The sequence below is a fragment of the Molossus molossus genome, unplaced genomic scaffold (genome assembly GCF_014108415.1).
Source record: "Molossus molossus isolate mMolMol1 unplaced genomic scaffold, mMolMol1.p scaffold_m16_p_13, whole genome shotgun sequence".
Classification (NCBI taxonomy): Eukaryota; Metazoa; Chordata; class Mammalia; order Chiroptera; family Molossidae; genus Molossus; species Molossus molossus.
The window spans coordinates 42,584,076-42,608,179 of NW_023425348.1; the positions used below are offsets into that span (position 1 = coordinate 42,584,076).

General features: G+C 37.9%; 1 protein-coding gene across 2 annotated transcripts in view; it reads right to left on the reverse strand.

Moving 5' to 3' along the window:
* Positions 1 to 24,104, reverse strand: part of EMSY (EMSY transcriptional repressor, BRCA2 interacting) — a 546,562-nt gene that overhangs the window by 85,502 nt on the left and 436,956 nt on the right. For both annotated transcript variants that reach the window (XM_036258225.1, XM_036258224.1), the window contains exon 2: positions 11,093 to 11,203. Coding sequence is in view for 1 of the 2 variants with exons in the window: in XM_036258224.1 (XP_036114117.1) it covers positions 11,093 to 11,203 (111 nt within the window). In the remaining variant the exon portion in view is untranslated. The remainder of the gene's footprint in view (positions 1 to 11,092; positions 11,204 to 24,104) is intronic.

Consider the following 24,104-nt stretch of genomic DNA (forward strand, 5'->3'; position numbering starts at 1 on the left):
GCTACAAACTTATACAGCATGTTACTATACTGACTACTGTAGGCAATTTTCTTTTTTGAATACCTTACCTGGGGATATTTTCTACTTATTATCAGATAGAGTGGGAGGGAAGGAGTGAGAGACAGAGAGAAACACTGATGTGATAGAGCCACATCAACTGGTCGCCTCCCACATGACCCAACCAGAGCCAGGGACAAACCACAACTGAGGTACATGCCCTTGACCAAAACTGACCCCACAACTCATTGGTCCACAGGCTGACACTCTAATTACTGAGCCAAACCAGCCAGAGCACTGTAGGCAATTTTAACACAATGGTAAAGATTCATGCAACTAAACATATCTAAACATAGGAAAAATACAGTAAAGCCCTGGCCGGTTTGGCTCAGTGGTTGGAGAGTCGGCCTGCAGTCTGGAGAGACCTGGGTTCAGTTCCCGCTAGGGGCATGTACTTCGGTTGCAGTTTGTCTCCAGCCCTGGTTGGGTCATGTGGGTGGCAACCACTCGATGTGTCCCTTTCACGTCAATGTTTTTCTCTCTCTCTCCCCCTCCCACTCTATCTTAACAAAATATCAAAAAATGTCCTCAGGTGAGGATAAAAAAAAGATACAGTAAAAATACAGTGTAAAAATTTTTCTTTCTTCAATAATAAATTAACCTTGGTTTCCTGGAACATTTTACTTTATAAACTTTTTTACAAATATGTTTTCATTTGATTTTTTTAGAGAGAGAGAAAGGGAGAGAAAGATAGAAACATCAATCAGCTGCCTCCTGCACACCCCCTACTGGGGATCGAGACTGCAACCCGCTCATGTGCCCTGACTGGCAATCGAACAGGACTAATGACATCCACGGGACGATGCTCAATCCACTAAGCCACACTGCCTGGGCTACTTTAATATTTTTAAACTTTCAACTTTTTTTTTTTCCTAAATTTTTTTCTTTATTCGTTTTTTTTTTTATCCTCACCCGAGGACATTTTTTGCATTTATCTTCAGATAGAGTGGGGAGACGGAGAAAGACAGAAAGAGAAACATCGACATTGAGAGACACATCGACTGGCTGCCACCCACACGACTCCAACTGGGGTTGGGAACAAACTGCAACCGAGGTACGTGTCCTTAGAGGGAACCAAAGCCAGGACTCTCTGGTCTGCGGACCGATGCTCTAACCATTGAGCCAAACTGGCCAGGAATTCTTTATTGATTTTAGAGAGAGAGGAAGAGAGAGAGAGAGAGAAACATCGAGGAGAGAAAACATCGACTGGCCACCTCTTGCATGCCCCCACTGGGGATTTGGCCCACAACCTAGGCATGTGCCCTGACTGGGAACTGAACCAGTGACCTCCTGGTACCTGGGTCAACACTCAATCACTGAGACACACCGGCTGGGCTTTTCAACTCTTTAGTAGTAACATTTAGCTTAAGGCACACACATTGTACACCTGTACAAAAATATTTTCTTTCTTTACATCTTTATTCGGTAAGCTTTTTCTATTTAAAAAATGTTTATTTTTACTTGTAAAACTTTTTTTGTTAAAAACTAAGACAGAAACACACACTTTAGCCCAGACCTATACAGTGTCAGTACCATCAATATCATTATCTTCCAATTCCTATCTTGACCCACTGGAAGCTCTTCAGGGGCAATAAAATGCAGAGAGCTGTCATCTCCTATGATAAGAATGCCTTCTTCACATAACAGTCTGAGAAATGGAGTAGTCCCAGAGACTTGGAAGTGGGGCACAGATTGACAATCCCCAGAAGAGGGGTGGGGGGGAGATAAACCACAGAACTTATATGCATGTATGCATGAACAATGGACATGGACAACAAAGCTGGGGACAGGATGGGAAGGGTGAGGAAGGGGGAAATCAGTGGGGGGAAAAGGAGAAACATCTGTAACAAAAATAAATTAATTAATTAAAAAAAAAAAAAACGAATGCCTTCTTCTGGAATACCTACTAAAGAACCTTCTTAAGGTTCTTCTTGAGGAAATATGTCAGTGGTGGTTTGCTTTATTTTTTTCATAATAGATTTGCTTGTAAGCAGATAATGCACAATGAACATTCATCTCTAATAATGAAAACCTTTTAGTGTTGGGGTCTATGTTTTCAAATTTTTTGTTGTTGTTGTTCAGATAGAATGGGAGGGAGAGAGAGGAAGAGACAGAGAGAGAGAAACATCGACGTGAAAGGGACACACCAAGCGGCTGCCACCCGCATGACCAACCAGGGCCAGGGACAAATTGCAACCAAGGCATGTGCCCCCAGTAAGAACTGAACCCGGATCTCTCTGGACCGCAGGCCAACACTCCAGCCGCTGAGCCAAACCAGCCAGGGCTATGTTTTCAAACTTTTTAATGAGTTTGTTGAGATCTGTAAAAGCTTCTGCTAAACCCTTCAATGTGAATTTTCTTGGGCATTCTTCTCTTTGTTCTGCAGGTTTTTTTCCTCTTGCCTCTTCTCTAGTTGAGTTCCTATTCCAGCTCCTATAACTCATTAGTCAATTCCTCAGGAACCACCTCTAGAAGCTCCTCGATGTCATCCTCATTCACACCAATGTTTAAGCTGTCTGCCCTCTCAACAAAAGCCTTGTTGATTTTTGCAACCTTCTTACCCTTGGCAAATCCTTTTAAGGCACGGATGAACCTCCTGAGTGTCTTCTTCCACATGCCACTCATATACTCCAAGCCTAAGCAGTCATTAATGCAGTCATTGATGTTATAATCCTTCCAAAATTGCATCAGTGACTTACTCAGTTCAGCAAGTCCTCCTCAGGTAGTAGGCCTTAAAAGATGCTATATCTCCTTTATCCATTAGTTTGATCAAAGAAGTGGAGTCCGGAGGGAGAAACACCACTTGGATATTGGGATAAAGATCAACAGTAAAAGGAGGATGTCTGAGAGTATTATCAACAGTAAGCAAAATCTTGAAAGGTATGTTATTCTCCAAACAGTACTTCTCCCTTTCACTGGCATAGCAAATCAAGAGGGCATCTTGGAAAAGGTGCTGGATCATCCATGACTTGTTATTGCTCCTATTAATATACTGGCAGTGTATGCTTACTGATATGTTTGCAGGCCCTGAGGTTTTCACTGTGCCAGATCTCAAAGGGTTTTAAGTTTTATTCTGCAACACTGCCTCCAACCATGACTGTTGTCCTATTTAAAAGCCTTGAAACCTGGCATTGACTTGGCCTCTTTATGGATGAAAGTTCTTTTAGGCATCTGTTTCCAGAATAGGGAGGTTTCATCCATATTGAATATTCACTCTGGCAAGTAACTTTCCTCCACAATCAGCTTATCTAGAGTTTCTAAAAATTCTTCAGCTCCCTTTACATCAGCACTTGCAGACTCACCACTTACTTTCACATTATGTAATATATAATGATTCTTGAATTGTTTAATCTCCAAAGCTAGTAGTAAATTCAACATCATAGTCTGGTCCTGCCTTTTCTTTAAACATCACAAACAAACTTTTTACTTTGGCTGTGATCATCATGTTGTGGAGAGGGACATGCTTCTATATTTGTTCTTTAATGCAGGCTATTAGAGCTTTCTCCATGTCTGATATTGGCCCTCTCAAATTTTTGGTAGTCTCATTGCCTTCAATAAAGCAGATCCTTTAACAGCTTCTCTCACTTTGTTCTAAGATGGTAGCTGTTGTGGAATGGGACATGTCGAACTGGCGAGAAACAACCATCACTGATTTTCCACCTTCATAGTCCTCAATCACTTTAATTTTGGTTCCAGGTTAATCTTTTTTTTTTTTTTTGTTACAGATGTTTCTCCTTTTTAACCCCATTGACACCATCCTCCCCATTCCCCCGCCCCATCCCTGGCTTAGTTGTCCATGTCCATTGGTTATGCATACATGCACATAAGTTCTGTGGTTTATCTCTTCCCTTCCCCCACCACCCCCTCTTCTGAGGGTTGTCAGTCTGTTCCCTACTTCCGTGTTTCTGGGTCTACCCTATTCCTCAGACTGTTATGTTCATTATATTCCATATATAAGTGAGATCATGTGGTGTTTGCGTTTTTCTGCTTGGCTTGTTTCGCTTAGAATAATACTTTCCAGATCCCTCCATGTCGTCTCAAAGGATAAAAGATCTTTCTTTCTTACAGCTGCATAGTACTTCATTGTGTATATGTACTACCGCTATTTTATCCATTCATCTACTGATAGACATTTGGGCTGTTTCCAGATCTTAGCTATTGTAAATAGTGCTATGAACATGGGAGTACATATATTCTTTCTGACTGGTGTTTCAGGCTTCTTAGGGTATATTCCTAGAAGCGGGATCACTGGGTCAAATGGAAGTTCAATTTTTAATTTTTTGAGGTAACACCATATTGTTTTCCACAGTGGCTGCTGAACCAGTCTGCAGTCCCACCAGCAGTGCACTAGAGTCCCCTTTTCTACACACCCTCGCCAACACTTGTTTGATGATTTCTTGATGGCAGCCATTCTGACAGGCGTGAGGTGATACCTCATTGTTGTTTTAATTTGCATCTCTCTGATAATTAGCGATGTTGAGCATTTCTTCATATGTCTCTTGGCCATTTGTATGTCCTGTTTGGAGAGGTGTCTATTCACCTCCTCTGCCCATTTTTAAATTGGGTTCTTTGTTTTCCTTTTGTTGAGTTGTATGAGTACTCTATATATTTTGGAAATTAACCCCTTATCTGATGTATCATTGGCAATGATGTTCTCCCATACAGTGGGTTGCCTTTCCATTTTGATGGTTGTTTCTTTTGCTGTGCAGAAGCTTTTGAGTTTGATGTAGTCCCATGTGTTCATTTTCTTCTTTGTTTCTGTCGCCTTAGGTGATGTATCAGTGAAAATTCTGCTATATCCGAAATTTTGTTGCCTACATTTTCTTCTAGAATTTTTATGGATTCACGGGTCACATTTAAGATTTTTACCCATTTTGAGTTTATTTTTGTGTATGGTGTAAGTTGATGGTCTAGTTTCATTTTTTTGCATGTAGCTGTCCAATTTTCCCAACACCATTTATTAAAGAGGCTGTCTTTACTCCACTGTATGCTCTTGCCACCTTTGTCAAATATTAATTAAGCATATTGCCTTGGGTCCATTTCTGGGTTTTCTATTCTGTTCCACTGGTCTATATGCCTGTTCTTGTGCCAGTACCAGGCTGTTTTGATTACAGTTGCTTTGTAATATAACCTGACATCTGGTATTGTGATCCCACGTACTTTGTCCCTCTTTTTCAAATTGCTGTGGCTATTCGGGGTCTTTTTTGGTTCCATATGAACTGTTGAAGTATGTGTTCTAGTTCTGTGAAATATGTCATTGGTGTTTTGATGGGGATTGCATTGAATCTATAGATTGCTTTGGGTAATATGGACATTTTAATGATGTTAATTCTTCCAATCCATGAACAAGGTATGTGCTTCTACTTTTTTATATCTTCCTCTATTTCTTTTTTCAATGTCCTGTAGTTTTTTTGCAAATAGGTCCTTTACTTCTTTGGTTTAATTTATTCCTAGGTATCTTAATTTTTTTGCCACGATGGTAAATGGGATTGTTTTTTAAGTTTCTCTTTCTGTGAGTTCATCATTGGTGTATAAGAATACCATCAATTTCTTGACGTTAATTTTGTATCCTGCTACTTTGCCAAATTCATTTATTAAGTCTAGTAGATTTTTGATGGTGGGTTAATCCTTGATACAGCCTCTTATTGGCAACATTAGCAGTGGATTTTGTTTTTGTTGTTGTTGTTTTAATTTTTTTTTTTTTAATCCTCACCCAAGGACATTTTTACACGTATCTTCAGACAGAGTGGGAAGGAAGGAGAGAGAGAGAGAGAGAGAGAGAGAGAGAGAGAGAGAAACATTGATGTGAGAGAGACACATCTATTGGCTGCCACCCGCACAACCCCAACTGGAGCCAGGAACTAACCACAACTGAGGTGCATGCCCTTGGCTGGAACTGAAACTGGGACTCCTTGGTCCACAGGCCAACACTCTAACCACTGAGCCAAAACAGTCAGGGCAGCAGTGGATTTTGTATGGTTAGGGGCCATGATAAACAAAACAACACGAAATTAAATCAATCACAAGAGAAAATGATGCAGTCAAGAGAAATAGTAAACACAGATGAGGCTGCTGCCAGTGTAATACAGCATACTATTTACAGCCAACTTTTTGTTGTTGAACCTCACCCGAGGATATTTTTCCATTAATTTTTTTTTTTTTTTCCTCACCAGAGGACATTTTTCCATTTTTTGTTCAGGTAGAGTGGGAGGGAGAGAGAGGAACAGAGAGAGAGAGAGAGAAACATCGATGTGAAAGGAACACATCGAGTGGCTGCCACCCGCACAACCGACCAGGGCCGGGGACAAACTGCAACCGAGGTACGCGCCCTTAGCGGGAACCGAACCCGGGTCTCTCAGGACCGCAAGCGGTCTCTCTAACCGCTGAGCCAAACCGGCCAGGGCTCCATTAATTTTTAGATAGAATGGGAAGGAGGAAGGGGGAGGGAAAGAGAGAGACACATCAATAGGTTTCTTACTGCATGACCCCGATTGGCTGTCGGGGGGGGGGGGAGGGGGAATCAAACCTGCAACCCTGGTACGTGCCCTTGACCAGAACTTGAACCCAAGAACCTTTGGTCTGGGGGTGACACTCAAACCGCTAAAACATACTGGCCAGGGCTATAGCAAACTTTTCTTTAAGTAAGAGTACACTTTAAAATAACCATTAAAAGTATAGTATAGTAAATACATAAACCACTAACATAGTCATTTATTATCATTATCAAGTATTACACAGTTGTGTGTGCTATTATTATACAACTAGCAGCACACAGTTTTGTTTTATAACAGCATCAACACAAATATGTGAGCAAGGCATTGCACTATGACATTATAATGGTTACAATGTTACTAGACCTAGGCAATGGGAATTTTTCAATTCCATCATAATCTCTTTTTTAAATATATTTTTATTGATTTTGAGAGAGAGAGGAAGGGAGAGGTAGAGAGAGAAATAGAAACATCAATGACAGAAACACATCAATTAGCTGCCGCCTGCACATCCCCCACTGGGGATTGAGCCTGCAACCTGCACATGTGCCCTGACCGGGAATCAAACCAGCGACCCCTTGGTCCCTGGGTCTATACACAACCACAGAGCCACATTGGCTGGGCCAATTCCATTATAATTTTATAGGACCCCCGTCGTACGAAACGTTGTTATGTGGTGCATGACTATAAAAGCATATAGATCCAGGTTCAAGGTATGGCTCCACCATTTACTAGTTGTGTGATCTTGGTCAAGTTACTTCTCAAATACTATGATTATAAAGTGAGATTAAAGAGTTCCTCACAGGTTGTGAAGATCTTAAAGGACATTTTAAATGACATAATAAATATTAATGTACTTTCCACAAAGCCTGGCATATAATAAATGCTCTATGAATGATAATTACCGTTGTCTCTTCAAACTCCAACAATGTTAACAACAAATTTCATGGCCTCATAAAAACTAAGGACTAGACCAGTATCACATGAGACTTACAAAATTCTAAGAGTTCTAAAGGCAAACACTAAATAATATTAAAAAGAAACAAAAGACCCACAATAGAGTCACTTGTGCTAAAAGCCCCTCCAAGACTTACTACCTAACCTAAATGCAATTTCAGCTTCTCCCAAGAGTGCAATTTTAAACCTATCCGTCTGGAATTTCCTGGTCAGCACTACTGAGGTAATCTGCCTCATAAGACCCCCTGCCAGCCCCTAAGGAAAAGTGACCGTGCCTGAAATAATCCACTTTTAACTTTCTTGTCCTCCCCACCACCATTTCTGCCTATAAAATTTCTTCTTTATTGATTTTAGAGAGAGAGGAAGGGAGAGAGAGAGAGACAGAAACATTGATGAGAGAGAACATCAATTGGCTTCCTCCTATATGCCCCTCACCGGGGATTTGGCCCACAATCTGGGCAGGTGCCCTTACCGAGAATCGAACCAGTGACCTCTTGGTGCATGGGTCAATGCTCAACCACTGAGCCACACCAGCGAGGCTTTGTTTTGTTTTTTTTTAATCCTCACCTGAGGACATTTTTGCATTTATCTTCAGATACAGTTGGAGGGAGAGAAGGAGGAAGAGAGAGAGAAACATTGATATGAAAGGGACACATTGAGTGGTTGCCACCCATACAACTCTGAGACCAGGGACAAACTGCAACCGAGGCACGTGCCCTTAGCAGGAACTGAACCCAGGACTCTCTGGTCCGTGGGCCGACACTCTAACCGCTGAGCCAAACCAGTCAGGGCCATACTGCTTATAAAAGCCTTCCATTTTGTGCAGCTCCTCTATTTACTAGATGAGATTTTGCCTGATTCATGAATTGTTCAGTAAAGCCAATAAGATCTTTAAATTTACTTGGCTGAATATTTGTGTTTTTTTTAACCAGGCAGGCAGAATTTAGCTCCAAATAACTTGTCTATCCTAGTTTTATTATGGATCAAGGAACGTTCAACTCATTTGAATTCTTCATCATTTTTCTATATATATAAGCAGTAATAATTTTGCTCGTTTAAAATGTTTACTTAAAAATATTAGGTTTTTATTCTCCCTTCAATTTAATAGCAAGTTTTACTAAGAAAACTATTAGAAAAATAATCAGAGAAAATATCTTCGATTCTTCTGCTGTCTGTTATTAGTATCTGTACCATTCATAAAATGTATATGTCTGGGATATAATATAGTAGAAAAATAAACAAAAGGAAGAGAAAGATATTAGACAAAGGGACTGGATGGTTTCAAAGCAGCTATAACTGGGGTGGTAAATTAAACTGCAATCAGACTTACTGGAAAAACTGACAATTGCTCAGGGACACAGGATGGAAAAAATATGAAAAAGTAATGTTTTTAACTCTTAACTTCCCTAATTCTTCCTCATTGTATCTGGTACCTTTTCTTTATCACACCACAACTGTTAGTACATATTCAATTATAAAATTATTTGATTAATATCTGTCTCCCCAACTAAACTATAAGCTCCAACGAACCATGGTTTAAGAACTATATCTACCATAATAGTACCTCTCCCTTTCTATTTATCTCTTTCCCAGGAAGGATACATTTCCCAAACTGCCACCATATGCCTCACATACTTCCAAGTCCTTTACAATTAGCCAGTACTGTGATCTACTGTATTTATCGTGAAGCATTCTTTTCCTATTCATATTTTTGTCATATTTAGGCCCTCAACTCCTCTCTCTTCTTTTCCACATAGTTTCTCAAACCTCCCCAAGTTCTGTTGATATGTGTTGTTTATTTCTTACTCAAAAACAATTTGAAGTTCATAGTATTCTTTTTCTCCTACTAAGGGTGGAAGTGTGGGTTGAGTATGATTTTACTTATACAGTTTGTTTTTAATTTACATTATTTCTTAACTTGTATGGTTTTCTAGGGAAATGAGCAGACAAATTCTAACGCAGGAGGCCACCATTACCCTAAGGCAACCTGGAAATCCCTATGATCTTTTTATTCCTATTGATATTACTGATTGTGATTGTTGGTATTTTATAAAGATCTTTTTTTTTTTTTAATCCTCACCCGAGGATATTTTTTTCATTTTTTTGTACAGATAGAGTGGGAGGGAGGGAGAGGAAGGGAGAGAGAGAGAGAGAAACATCGACGCGAAGGGACACATCGAGTGGCTGCCACCCGCACGACCAACCAAGGCCGGGGACAAACTGCAACCAAAGTACGTGCCCTTAGCGGGAACCGAACCCGGGTCTCTCCGGACCGCAGGCTGACGCTCTAACCGCTGAGCCAAACTGGCCAGGGCTTATAAAGATTTTTAACACACCCCAGGAAATAAAGCAAAGGGCTAAGTTTGTGGACAAGTCTTCCTTTTGAAGAAAAATCAGCTAACTTTCTTAAAACACCATGCATAGACAAACGGATTCAGAAATCAAAGTCTCTCATATCCATTACTAATCTAGTTATGGTAGAATCTGATACGATACACTATAGCTTACAGTTTTGTGGTAATTAGAAGTCCTTTATGCTCATATATAAATAACATCTACCCTGGACTAAAACAAAAGAATTGTGTTTAATTTAGAAAGTTATATAAAAGAAACAAACTAGAATCCACGTTCTTTGCAATTTTTGTCTTTATGATGATAATGTAATAATGTGACAAAGAGTGATTTTCCCATCTTGGGCTCTTGTAAAGTTCATTCATCCATCTAACCAATATTTATTGAGGACCACTAAATTGCCAAATAACAGGGATACAACTAAGACAGAGTTCCTGCCTCACAGAAAGTAGAGGAATAGAAGGAAGTTGCAGATGGTTAGATACAATACAGTGTCCTTCACAAAAAGTCTAGAAATATGCAAACCAGAACTGGCCAATTTGGGTCAGTGGTTAGAGCGTCAGCACAAGGACCAATGGGTTGCAGGTTCAATCCCCAACCCCAGTCAGGGTTGTGTGGGAGGCAATCCATTGATGTGTCTCTATCCCATTGATGTTTCTCCCCCCATGCCCCACGGATTCCACTCTATCTTAAAAAAAAAATCAGTGGAGAAATATCCTCAGGTGAGGATGAATAAATAAATAAAATATGCAAACCACACTATATATACTTTTAATAATATATGCATATGTAGTATAAATACAAAGATGTAGAAAATGATAATCAAATCTAGCATAGAGGTTAATTAACTCTGGGAGGTTGAGCTAGGAGACTGAGAGGAATGAAATCAGGTAGGAAAACAAAGGAAGCTTCAATTTTTATCTAGAGTTTGTAGTTTTTACATTAAAAAAGAAAAGGTAAGATCTGAAACAAATAATGCAAAGTGCTAAGATCTGACAAAGCTCAATGATAAGAAACATGGGTGTATTTGTTATATTATCTCTATTCTTTTCTGTATGTTTGAAATATTTTGTGATTTTAAAAAATGCATTCATTTACTGGCAAGGTTCACAAAGTTGTAATTCAAAAGTTTCAGTTGTGAAACAAACACAAAAAATTGAGAACCAATATTAAGAATAAATGAGAAAAACAGCCTGAATATTGCTAATCATTTTTACATGAAGTGGTATACATACCTGTGAGTGCTAAATAAGAAGCAATGTACCGCTTTTCCAGTCCATCTCTAATACTTTGGATTGCACCAAAAATTGGAGGTATAATCATAATCAGGTTACTCACTGTATTCCCTATAGGAGAAAAACATGAGAAGATAATCAGGTTAATCAATACTACTTTAAATAAAGATATATGCATTTGGCCCTTAACAAAAATTAAATGGATCATTTCTCAGAAAGATGATGGAATGATATTTATAAGGTGCTACAAGAAAAATCTCTACTCTACAAAAATTTCTTACAAGAATTCAAATAAAATAAAGATACCTTCAGACAAATGAAACTAAGTATTGCCGACATGAATGACCACTGAAAAAAATTCTAAAGGTAAAAAAAAAAAGTATCTCAGAAAAAAACCTCAAAGATACAGCAGAAAATGAATTGGAGAAGGTAGCCTACACCAATACCATGGAAAGGATGATCCATGTATACAGTAAGGCAAGATAAAATACAGGATTGAGTTAATTTTGTCTACTGAATCAAATAGCAAAAAAATCAGGATTTGCATTTTGCATTTATTTTTTAAATTTCATTTGTGTGGTAATGTTTTAGTTTCTAGTTTCTATGTTTCTAGTAAAACATGAAAGGCAATGAATCTTAATCTAATCTTTGTTTTTGCCTTTACAAAAACAGAGCTCAAATACAAATAGCAATGAAATAAGCAAACAAACAAACAAACTAAATAGCAGAAATAAATAGTAAAACTGGGAAAGAAATAGCTAAATTATTTTATAAATTGATTCTGAGTAAAGTGGCACAATATTTTCACAATTTCAATTAAATGATTTTCAATACTGGAGCTAATGTTAAGACAAATATCAATTAACAGAACACTTTAACCTACAACAGCAGCATATACAATCTTCTCAAGTCCACATGGAACATTTTCCAGGATAGACCATATATTAGGCCATAAATTAAGTCTCAATAGACTTAAAAAGACAGATATCATATAAAGTATGTCCTCCAACCACAATAAAATGAAGTTAGAAAGAAGTAACAGAAGGAAAACTGGAAACTTTGACAAACTTAGGAAAATGAAACCACATTTTTTAAACGTTTTTTTGTTTTGTTTTGTTTTTAATTTTGTTTTCTTTATTGATTTGAGACAGAGGGGAAGGGAGAGGGAGAGAGAGAGATAGAAACATCGGTTGGCTACCTCCTGCATGCCCCACACTGAGGATGGCCCACAACCTGGGCATGGAACCAGCTGGGAATGGAACCAGCAACCTCTTGGTGCACAGGTATATGTTCAACTGCTAAGCCACATTGGATGGGCTAAAATATGTTTTTATTTATTTTTTTAAAGAGAGAGGAAGGGAGAGAGAGATAGAAACATCGATGTGAGAGATACATTCATAAGCTGCCTCCTGCACACCCCTCCACTAAGAATTGAGCCTGCAACCCAGGCATGTGCCCTGACCCGAAATCGAATCGGGACCTCCCAGTCCCTCAGTTCATTGAGCCACACCAGCCAGGCGAAAAAACACATTTTTAAAAAATTTATTTTCTTTATTGATTTTAGAGAGGAAGGAGAGGGAGAAAGGGAGAGAGGGGGACAGGGAGAGAGGGGGAGGGGGAAGAGAGGGAGAGAGGGAGAGAGGGAAAGAGAGAGAAACATCAATTGGCTGCCTCCTGCATGCCCCCCACTGGGGACTTGGCCTACAACCCCAGCATGTGCCCTGACTGGAAATCGAACTGGCGACCTCTTGGTGCATGGGTCAATGCTCAGCCACTGAGCCACACTGGCCAGGCAACAACACATTTTTTTTTTTTTTAAATCCTCACCTGAAGATATTTTTGCATTCATCTTCAGAAAGAGTGGGAGGGAGAGAGGGAGGAAGAAAGAGAGAGAAACATCGATGTGAGAGACACATCGACTGGCTGCCACCCACAGGACCCCAACCAGGGCCGGGGACAAACTGCAACCGAGGCACGTGCCCTTACTGGGACCCGAACCCAGGACTCTCTGGTCCGTGGGCCAATGCTCTAACCATGGAGCCAAACTGGTCAGGGCAACAACACATTTTTTTAAACAACCAATGGATCAAAGAAAAAAAAATCACAAGGAAAATTAGAAAATACGTACAGATGAATTTAAATGAATACACAATGACAACATTAATGGAATGCAACAAAAGCAGTGCTAAAGGGAAAATGTATAGCTATAAAGACATAAACAAGGATCTTCAAGCTGATTTGAAAGAATGCTACCAAGTAACAAAAATATACAACACACTGGTAAAGGTAAATATATAGTCAAATTCAGAACACTCTAATACTATAATATGATGATGTTGTAATCACTCCAGTATAATGGCAAAAAAAATAGTATTGAGCCCTGGCTGGTTTGGCTCAGCGGTTAGAGCATCGGCCTGCGGTCTGGAGAGACCCGGGTTCGGTTCCCGCTAAGGGCGTGTACCTCGGTTGCAGTTTGTCCCCGGCCCTGGTTGGTCGTGCAGGTGGCAGCCACTCGATGTGTCCCTTTCACGTCGATGTTTCTCTCTCTTCCTCTTTCTCCCTCCCACTCTATCTGTACAAAAAATGGAAAAATGTCCTCGGGTGAGGATAAAAAAAAAGTATTGAAAATAACCAGAGCTATAATAATTTGTTAGTGAATATATAATTTTTAAAAAGGTATTTATGATGCCGTGGCTAGTTTGGCTCAGCAGTTGGAGCGTTGGCCTGCAGACCAGAGAGTTCCAGGTTCGGTTCCTACTAGAGGCATGTACCAAAAAATAAAAAAAATTTAAAAAGGTATATTATGATATCAAAAACCTAAAAGGGGAGAGTAAAGGGTAGTTTTAGTATGAGAAGTTATTAGCATAAAAGAGACTGTTTAAGCCTCATGGCAACCACAAAGCAAAAACCTAGGAGATACACAAAAAATTAAGAGAAAGGAAGCAAAGCATACCACTACAGAAAATCATCAATTCACTAAGGAAGGCAGCAGAAAAGGAAGAAAGGGACTAAAGAACTACAAAACAGCCAGAAAGGTATTAGTAGTCCACAGGAGGCTAGTAATATTACTCTAAATATAAATGGATTAAATTCTTCAAGAGATTCACATCAGCTTTAAGGATACACATAGGCTCAAAGTGAAATGATGAAAAAAGATATTCCATGCAAGTGAAAACCAAAAGAGAGCAAGGGTAGCTACTCTTTTACTAGACAAATAGATTTTAAGCCAAAAACTGTAACAAGAGACAAAGAAGATCATTATATAATAATTAAGGGTTAATTCATCAAGAGACCATAACAATTGCAAATATACATGTACCTATAAGGAGAAAAGAGACAACAATACAATAATAGGAGGAGACTGTAATAACCCACTTTCAACAAATGATAGATCATCCAGACAGAAAATCAATGTAGAAGACCCCCTGAAACCACACATAGTATTGAACCATATACTATATTTTTTCCTATACATACATAACTATGATAAAATTTACAGCTTCTCTTTGGCATATCCAAATTGCTAGCACCAATACTCTTGTGCTTTGGAGCCACTATTAAGTAAAGGGTTACTTGAACATAAGCACTGCAATACCACAACAGTCAATCTGATAACTGAAATGGCTACTAAATGATTGATGGATGAGAGCATATACAGCACAGATACAATGAACAAAGGGATGATTCACAGAACAGAACAGAGAAGAACAGCATTTAAATGATAACTTATGAACTGTTTATTTCTGGAATTTTCCATTAATATTTTCAGACTACACTTCATTGCAGTTCTGAAACTATGGAAAGCAAAACCATGAAAAAAAGGGGAACTCCTATACAGAAAAGCTGGACTTCAACTACACCTGAGACCAAATGAAAATAACAGACATATACAAAATAGTCCATCCAAAAGCAGCAGAGTACACATTCTCATCAAGCACATATTAAACATTCTCCAGGATAAATCATATGATAGATCACAAAAAAAGTCTTAGCAAATTTAAGAAAACTGAAATCATACAAAGTATCTTGTCTAATTACAATGATATAAAACTAGAAATCAGTAATAGGAGGAAATCTAGAAATTCAAAAATGTGTGGAAATTAAACATCATACACCCGAACAACCAATGGGGCAAAGAAGTCAAAAGGTAAATAAAGAAATATTTTGAAACAAATGCAAATGAAAACAAAACATACTAAAACTCACAGGATGCAGCTAAAGAGGAAAGTTAATAGTGAGAACCAACTACATTAAGAAAAAAGAAATACCTCAAATAGACAACCTAACTTTACACTGCGAAGAACTAGAAAAATAACAAATTAAGCCCAAAGTTAGGTGAAGAAAAGAAATAAAGATCAGAGTGGAAATAAATGAAGTAGATCAATTTCATTTCTTCAAACTAAGAGCTAGATTTTGAAAAGATAAACAAAATTAGCAAACCTTTAGCTAGACTGAATCAGAAAAATAAAGAGGGCTCAAATAAATAAAATCAGAAATAAAAAAGTATTACAACTAATACCATAGAAATACAAAGGATCATGAAAGACTACTATGAACAATTATATGCCAACAAAAATCCTAGAAGAAATGGATAAATTCCTAGATATATACAACCCACCAAGATTGATCAGGAAGAAAAAGAAAATCTGAACAGACAAAAAACAAGTAAGAAGATTGAATCAGTAATCAAAACCTCTCAAAACAGAAAAGCTGAGGACAAATGGTTTCACTGGCAAATTCTACCAAATATTTAAAAAAGAATTAATACCAAAACTTCCAAACTATACTAAAAAACAGAAGATGAGAGAATACTTCCAAACTCATAAGGCCAGCAATACCTGATACCAAACCCAGATAAGGACATTACAAGAAAATTACAAGCAGATATCTCCAATAAATGTAATTGCAAAAATTCTCAACAATATGTTAACAAATCAAATTCAACAACTTATGAAAAGGACCAACATCATGATCAAGTAAGATTTCACCCCTGTGATGCAAGGATGGTGCAACATATGTTAAATCAATAGATGTGATGCACACATTAACATAATAAAACATAAAATTAATCTCAGTAGATGCAGAAAAAGCATCTGACAAAATACAATATCCTTTTACAATACTAACTCTCAACAAATTGGGAATGAAAGAAACACACCTAACACAACAAAGACCATATATGACAAACCCACAACCAACATTATAATACTTAAGAGTGAAGGGTTGAAAACTTTTCCTCTAACATCAGGAACAAGCCAAGGATTCTGAATCCCAGTACTCCTATTCAACATAGTACTGGAAATCCCAGCTAGATCGATCAGGCAAGAAAAAGAAACAAAAGATATCCAAATAGGAAAGGAGAAAGTAAAACTGTCTTTGTTTGCAGATTATAGGATCTTACATACAGACTCCAACAAAAAAAATGTTAAAATTAATCAACTAATTCAGTTAAGTTGTAGGTTACAAAATCAACATGCAGAAAACAGCTGTGTTTCTATACAATAAGTATAAAACATCTGAAAAGGAATAAAAAAAACAATCCATTCACAATATCATCAAAAACAATAAAATATGAATACATTTAATCTTTCACTGAGGTGAAAGATCTGCATATACTGAAAACTATAAAATTTTGATATCCCATGTTCATAGACTGGAAAAATTAATATTGTTAAATTGTCCAAACTACCCAAAGCCAACTAGAGATTCAATGAAGTACCTACCAAAATTCTAAATATATTTTTCATAGAAATAGAAAAAAAAAAAAAATCCTAAAATTTATATGGAGCCACAAAAGACCTTGAAAAGCCAAAGAAATCCTGAGAAAGAAGAACAAAGCTAGAGTCTTCTCAAGTTCCTGATTTCAAACTATTCTACAAAGCCATAGTAATCAAAACAGTATGGTACTGGCAAAAACAAACAAACAAAAAAATAGATGCATACACCACTGGAACAAAATCGAGAGCCCAGAAATAAACCATCACATCTATGGTCAATTAATGTTTGACAAGGGAGCCAAAAACACTCAATGGGGAAAAGATAGTCTCTTTAATAAATGGTATTGGAAAAATAGAATAACCACATGCAGAAAAATTAAACTGGACCTCTATCTTACAATACTCATAAACATAAACTCAAAATGGTTTAACTTAAGCATAAGACCTGAAACTGTAAAACTCCTAGAAGAAAATATAGGGGAAAAAAGCTCCTTAACATTGGTCTTGGCAATAGTTTTTGGATATACCAAAAACACAAACAACAAAAGCAAGTAAATAAGTGGGACTATATCACATTAAAAATCTTTTGCATAGTAAAAGAAACAACTGACAAAATGAAAGGCAACCTAAAGAATGAGAGAAAAATATTTGAAAATTATATACCTGATAAGGTGTTATAACCAACTTAATAGAAAGAAAAAAAAGCAATCCAATGAAAAGAGGGCAGAGCATCTGAATCGCTATTTTTCCAAAGACAACATATAGTTGGCCAAAAGGTATGTGAAAAGATGCTCAATATCACTAATCATCAGGGAAATTCAAATAAAAGTGGCTATCATAAAGAAGGTAAGAGACATCAAATGTTGGTAAGGATGTGAAGAAAAAGGAATCTGCATTGTTGACAGGAATATAAAGGGGTACAGTCACTATGGAAAACGATACGAAGGCTCCTTAAAAAATTAAAAATGGAACTACAATCTGATCCAGCAATTCCACCTCTTGGTATACATCCAAAAAAAATAAAAACAGGATCTCAAAGATCTGCATTCCCTTGTTCATTGCAGCACCCCAAAAGATAAAAAACACAATATCTGGCATCCAATCAAAGATCGTCAAGCATGCAAAAAGAAAGAAGTACAACTCAGAATGAGAAAAATAATCAAGTGAAACAAATCCAGAACTGACATAGATTTCAGAATTGGCAGATGGATTAAAACAGTTCATATAAAAGTCTAGAAAATACAAACTAACCTATAGCGGCAGAAAACAGGGGTAGGGCTCAGATAGAAGAGACAGTGGGACAGAGAAAGGAGAGTTATAAGGGGACATGAGAAAACCTGGAGGTGATAGATATATTCACTATCTTGATAGTGGTAATGGCTTCACATGTGTATACTTATATAAAAATTCAATTTCTACACTTTAAATACGTGCATTCTATTGTATGTCAATTATACCTCAATAAAGCTGACTTTTTTTTTTTTTTTTTAAGGTTTTGCCTCTGGGGAGTAGAATTAAAGGGTAGAAAGAAAAGAGGGAAAGCATTGCTTCTGATTTTGTTACAAGTCTTAACACAAGCTGGATTTTTATCTACTTTTTAATGTATTATTTTAATAAAATAAAAAGTTAAAGAAACTTTTAGGAAAGGGAATAAAATAGTTGGGAATAGTTTCATAGATGTCATAAGATTTGAGCTAGACCCTGAAAAGGGAGAACGGAACTAAAATCTACTGACAGCCTAATAAGTACCAAGTACTAGACCTCACATTATACATGTGCTAACTTATTTGCTCTTCAGAACAACCTTGAGAAATATTATTCCCCATTATACAAACAATAAAATCAGGCTAAAAGATTATATAATTTATCCAAGTTCTCACAATAAGCAAATGGCAGAGCCAAGATTTTATTACAGGTCTATCTGTCCTTACAGGCAATGTTCCTCCCCTCAATGCACTAGCACAATGTTTGCACAAAAAATGTCCTTATTAATATTTTTTTTAACATGTTTTCATTGATTTTAGAGAGAGAAGAAGAGAGAGAGAAAAATGGATATGAGAGAGAAACATCAATTGGCCGCCTCCTGCGCGCCCTCTACTGGGGATCAAACCTGAGACCCAGGCACGTGCCCTGACCAGGAATCAACCCAGTGACTTTTTGGTGCATGGGACGACACTCAACCAACTCAGCCCCACCTGCCACAACCTTATTAATATTTTAAAAAGTATATCAAAGTGTATTCCAAATTGTACAAATAGCAAAGTAATTTGCCTGGGTGGAGTGTGAAACTCCAAATGTGTAAATAGCAAAGTAGCTTGTCTAGGTGGAATGTTAAAATATAAGGTGTATAGAGCCAGACAGATTAAAAGTTATATATCCAAACAACAGTTTTCAATATCCTTAAATAAATAAACCTGTAGAAGATGTTGAATATTGTATCACTTCAGGACAGCCCTAGGATTCAAACTAATGAAAATCTTCACTGATGAATGAGATAAAAGAATTGAAACATGCCCAAAGGTGCACATAATATTAAATTCAGCTGAGATGTCAATACTATGGAAGTCAGAAATACATTTCAAATGACCTGGAGGCAGGGGATTTGGGTAGCTATTGGGCATTCAGGTCATATAAAGATGCTACAACCACTGTCTTTCTCTATAAAGCTAAGTAAACATAGCATTAAAGACATTTTTGACTCCTGAGTCAGATTGCAGCTTGAACCTGTAACTGCAGCTGTGCAGCTACAGATATAATTTACAATAACATCAAAACATGTCACATACCCACATACAAACTAACAAAAAATGTGCAAAACGAATAAAACTCCTAGCAGGTTTTTTGGGGTACAAATTGATAAGCTGATTCTATACTTTATATGAAAATTATAAAGGCCAAGAAGAGCCATGACAACAACAAAACTGGAGTAGTTACACTATTAGATATCAAGGCCTAGTCACAAGGATAGACAAAGAGAAGTTAAGATTCCAAGAAGAAACTAACATTTTTAGTTACCTGATTTATGATAAACATGGACCTGCAGTGTCATATAAAGGATAGTATTTTCAATAAAGGGTATTGGACCAACTGGATAGTTACACAGGAAAAAAATGAATCTGGACATCATGCTTATACTGTTTATACAAAAATAAATTCCAGATGTACTACAGATCTAAAAGTAAAAGGTAAAACAATGTAACTGTTAGATGAAAACATGATCTTGGAATGGCAATGAGTTTTTAAATAGGCCGTGAAAAGGATTAACCACAAAGGCAAAAAGACTATAAAATCAAGAAGCTAAGACTACAGAGTCAGCCTGGCTGGTGTGGCTCAGTGGTTGAGCATTGACCCCTGCACCAAGAGGTTGCCAGTTTGATTCCCTGTCAGGGCACATGCCCAGGTTGTGGGCCAAATCCCCAGTGGGGGGCATGTTCTCTCTCATCGATGTTTCTATCTCTCTCTCTCCCTCTCCCTTCTTCTCTCTAAAATTAATAAAGAAAAAAAAAAAGACTACAGAGTCAAACTAAGTCTATAAAGTCAAGAAGGAAAAAATAAAATGTTTTTTTAAAAGTTGATTTAGCCCTGGCCGGTTTGGCTCAGCGGTTAGAGCGTCAGCCCGCGGACCAAAGGGTTGCAGGTTAGATTCCAGTCAAGGGCACATACCTCAGTTGTGGTTTGGTCCCTGGCCCTGGTCAGGGTCCAGTGGGAAGCAACCAATTGATGTGTCTCTCTCACATCAATGTCTCTCTCTGTCTCTGTCTCTCTCTCCCTCCTTCCCTCTCTTCCTCCCTCTCACTCTATCTGAAGATAAATGGAAAAATATCCTTGGCTGAAGATTAAAAGAAAAAAATTGATTTAAAGAATAATAGATATAAAATTGCTTTGTAAATAGGGGATATATAACTGTTAGCTAATTTAATTTTACTGAACATGCATAGAAAATGATCACAGACTGAAAATTTTTGGTTAAAAAGTATTAGTCGGAATCCAATTAGGAGAGATAAACGACAATAATTTGAACAGAAAAAGATTACTATAAAGAGTCATTAACTATAAAAGGGAATTGGAGTAACGAGGGATTAGCTAGCAAGAAGTAAAGAAAGCACTACAGAATATAGGAATAGCAGTCACTACCTCTAAGATGGAGATAGAACACTAAAAGAGGTCCCAGCTAGAACTGAGATCCAGATCTTGTTCAATAGTGCATGACCATGGCTCACCAAACAGCAGAGAAGTTGCTGTGGTGTAGACACAATTTACTGAAAATCCACTCTTTGGATTTTTATCCTTAATCTACTTTTCCCTGGGTGTCAGGGAAAGCTGATCACATGGAGGGAGAGGGATACTGCCCACTAGGTGCTGTGATTGCAGTACTCTGCAAGAGGTGGTACTGGAGAAGCTAACCAAGCTTCAGGATCTGGGCACTGGCAGAAGCCTCAAGCATTGTATGAGACAGATGCAGGAAAAGCCACTTGCACACTGCAAGACCCAGGCATGGGTGAAGCCACCAAACTGCACACCAGCACACCAGAACCAGGAAGAAAAATCCCTTCCTCTTGTGTTCTCCACTGACAACATTTAATATCCTGCCAATTGTGGCTGGGCAAAACAAAAATGGGTGTTTTAAAATGGTGAAATAATGGATGTTTTCCTCTTCCTTTTTCCATGTTTCCTATATATAATGTGGTTATATTGTTTTTATGATTTAAAATTAAAATATTAATAATATAAATGGCCATGGCAGGATGACTCAGTAGTTAGAACATCACCCCAAACTCCAAAAGATTGCGGGTTCGATCCCCTGTCAGGGCACAAACCTAGGTTGTGGGTTTGATCGCAGTTGGTGTGTAAGGGAGGTAATTGATCAATGTTTGTCACATCAATGTTTCTCTCTCTCTGTGTCCCTTTATCTCTCTAAACATATCCTTGAGTGAGGATTAAAAAGAAATAATAATAATATAAATGAGTGGTAGAAAATAAAGGCTAGCCCTGGCCGGTTTGGCTCAGCGGTTAGAGCATCGGCCTGCGGTCCGGAGAGACCTGGGTTCGGTTCCCGCTAAGGGCATGTACCTCGGTTGCAGTTTGTCCCCGGCCCTGGTTGGCTGTGCGGGTGGTAGCCACTCGATGTGCCTCTTTCATGTCGATGTTTCTCTCTCTCTCTCTCTCTTCCTCTCTCTCCCTCCCACTCTATCTGTGCAAAAAATGGAAAAATGTCCTCGGGTGAGGATAAAAAAAAAAAAAAAAAAGAAAGAAAAGAAAGGCTAAATTACTTGTACTAAGAGTTTGAGAGTTTGGGGTGCTCCCAGAAAATACAATTAAAACAGTTTTTTTTTCTGGGAATAAAAACTAGAGGTTCATTCATATATCATACAATAGTGTACTAAAACATTAAAGTTAAAAAAATCTTTCTTTTTCAAGAGAGAAATCCTACTTGTATATTCACTTAAGGGATTTTCAAAAATCGGAAAACTTTTTATACACTAAACACAATCTCTTTGTATTCTTCCTCCAAATACAAATTATGGGTAAGAAAGTTGGCAACATTTCAGTAACTTCAAAATTTCTTAATGGATAAAGTCATCTCTTGCAAGCAAAAAGAAAACTCAAATGTCAAAAGTAAAGGAGACCTGGAAGTGAACAGAGTTGGAGAGACACACTAAGGATTGATCTCACCTGAGAAAGAAGCCTAGAAGAGGAAAGAAAGAAGAGCAAAAATCTACTCTTTACAGGAAAAAAAACAACACCTGGCTGGTGTGGCTCAGTAGATTGAGAGTCCTCCCATGGACTGAGAGGTCCCAGTTTGATTTCTGGTTAGGGTACATGTGCAGGTTGCAGGCTCAATACCCAGTAAGGCGTGTGCAGGAGGCAGCCAACTTATCGATGTATTTCTCATGTCGATGTTTCTATTTCTCTCTCTCTTCCTCTCTAAAAAATCAATATGAACTTTTTAAAAAATTACCCTTAGGATCTGGAAACAGCCCAAGTGTCCATCAGTAGACGAATGGATAAAAAAGCTGTGGTACATATACACAATGGAGTACTATGCAGCTGTAAGAAAGAAAGATCTCTTATCCTTTGAGACTACATGGAGGGACCTGGAAAGTATTATTCTAAGTGAAACAAGCCAAGCAGAAAAACGCAAATACCACATGATCTCACTTATATATGGAATATAATGAATATAACAGTCCGAGGAATAGGGTAAACCCAGAAACACGGAAGTAGGGTACAGACTGACAGAAGAGGGGGTGGTGGGGGGTGGGAAGAGAGAAACCACAGAATTGATATGCATGTATGCATAACCAATGGACATGGGCAACAAAGCCAGGGACAGGGCGGGGAGATGGGGAGGAGGTTGTAAAAAAAAAAAAACACCAAAAACAAAAAAGTTACTCTTTACTGTGGGGGTGGCCATCAAATTCTCTCAGGAGTGGAAATGCCTGAAGTCCCCCTGCTCAGAGAACCTTGTCCAGGGACACAATATTGGAGAACTACAGGAACCTTCTCTCCCCGGGTAAGGGTAACTTCCCTCCAGAAATCAAAATGATATTCTTCAGTTAACACTTGAAGGCTGCTTTGAATCTCATCTTTTAAACTGGGTTCTGTAACAACTTCACGTGGTTGACCCATATGCCAGTGCTCTCCTGTTCTCTGGCTACGGTCACCGCTTATGTTGCTAACAACCTCTCTACCCATCAACCTCCTCCATGGCAGTGCCAAAAGTGGTTTCTACAACCACCTGCTACTAACACTGCCCTTCAGTAGAATCCATTCCCTGATGTGCCTCATTAAATTATTTTGCCTTTGAGGTGGCCTTTGTTCTGATGATTGTTATAAAGTCAGAATTTATTAATTTTGGATAATTACATATTAATTTCCACTGATTCATAATTACATTATTTATCCACTATTCTATACAGTAAGATCATCCCTCATCTCGTATCTCTTTATGCTAGCAATTGTACTTAGAGATCCAGACACATGATTTCATGGTTTCAGATAATTAGAGGAGGCCAGAAAAAGCAACACTATTCTTTTTGTATAATGAACAAGGATATTTATTTATTTATTTTAAAAGGTGGTTTTATTTATTTATTCTTTTTTTTTTTTTTTTTTTGTGGTAAGTGCCCCTAGCAGGAACTGAACCCGGGACTCCCTGGTTTGCAGGCAGACGCTCAACCACTGAGCCAATCTGGCCAGGGCTGAACAAGGACCTTTAGATTCAAATAAGTTAACTTGCCCAAACTGATAAATTTTTATTTTTAAGATATATTGTGTAACTGATAATTCAGTTG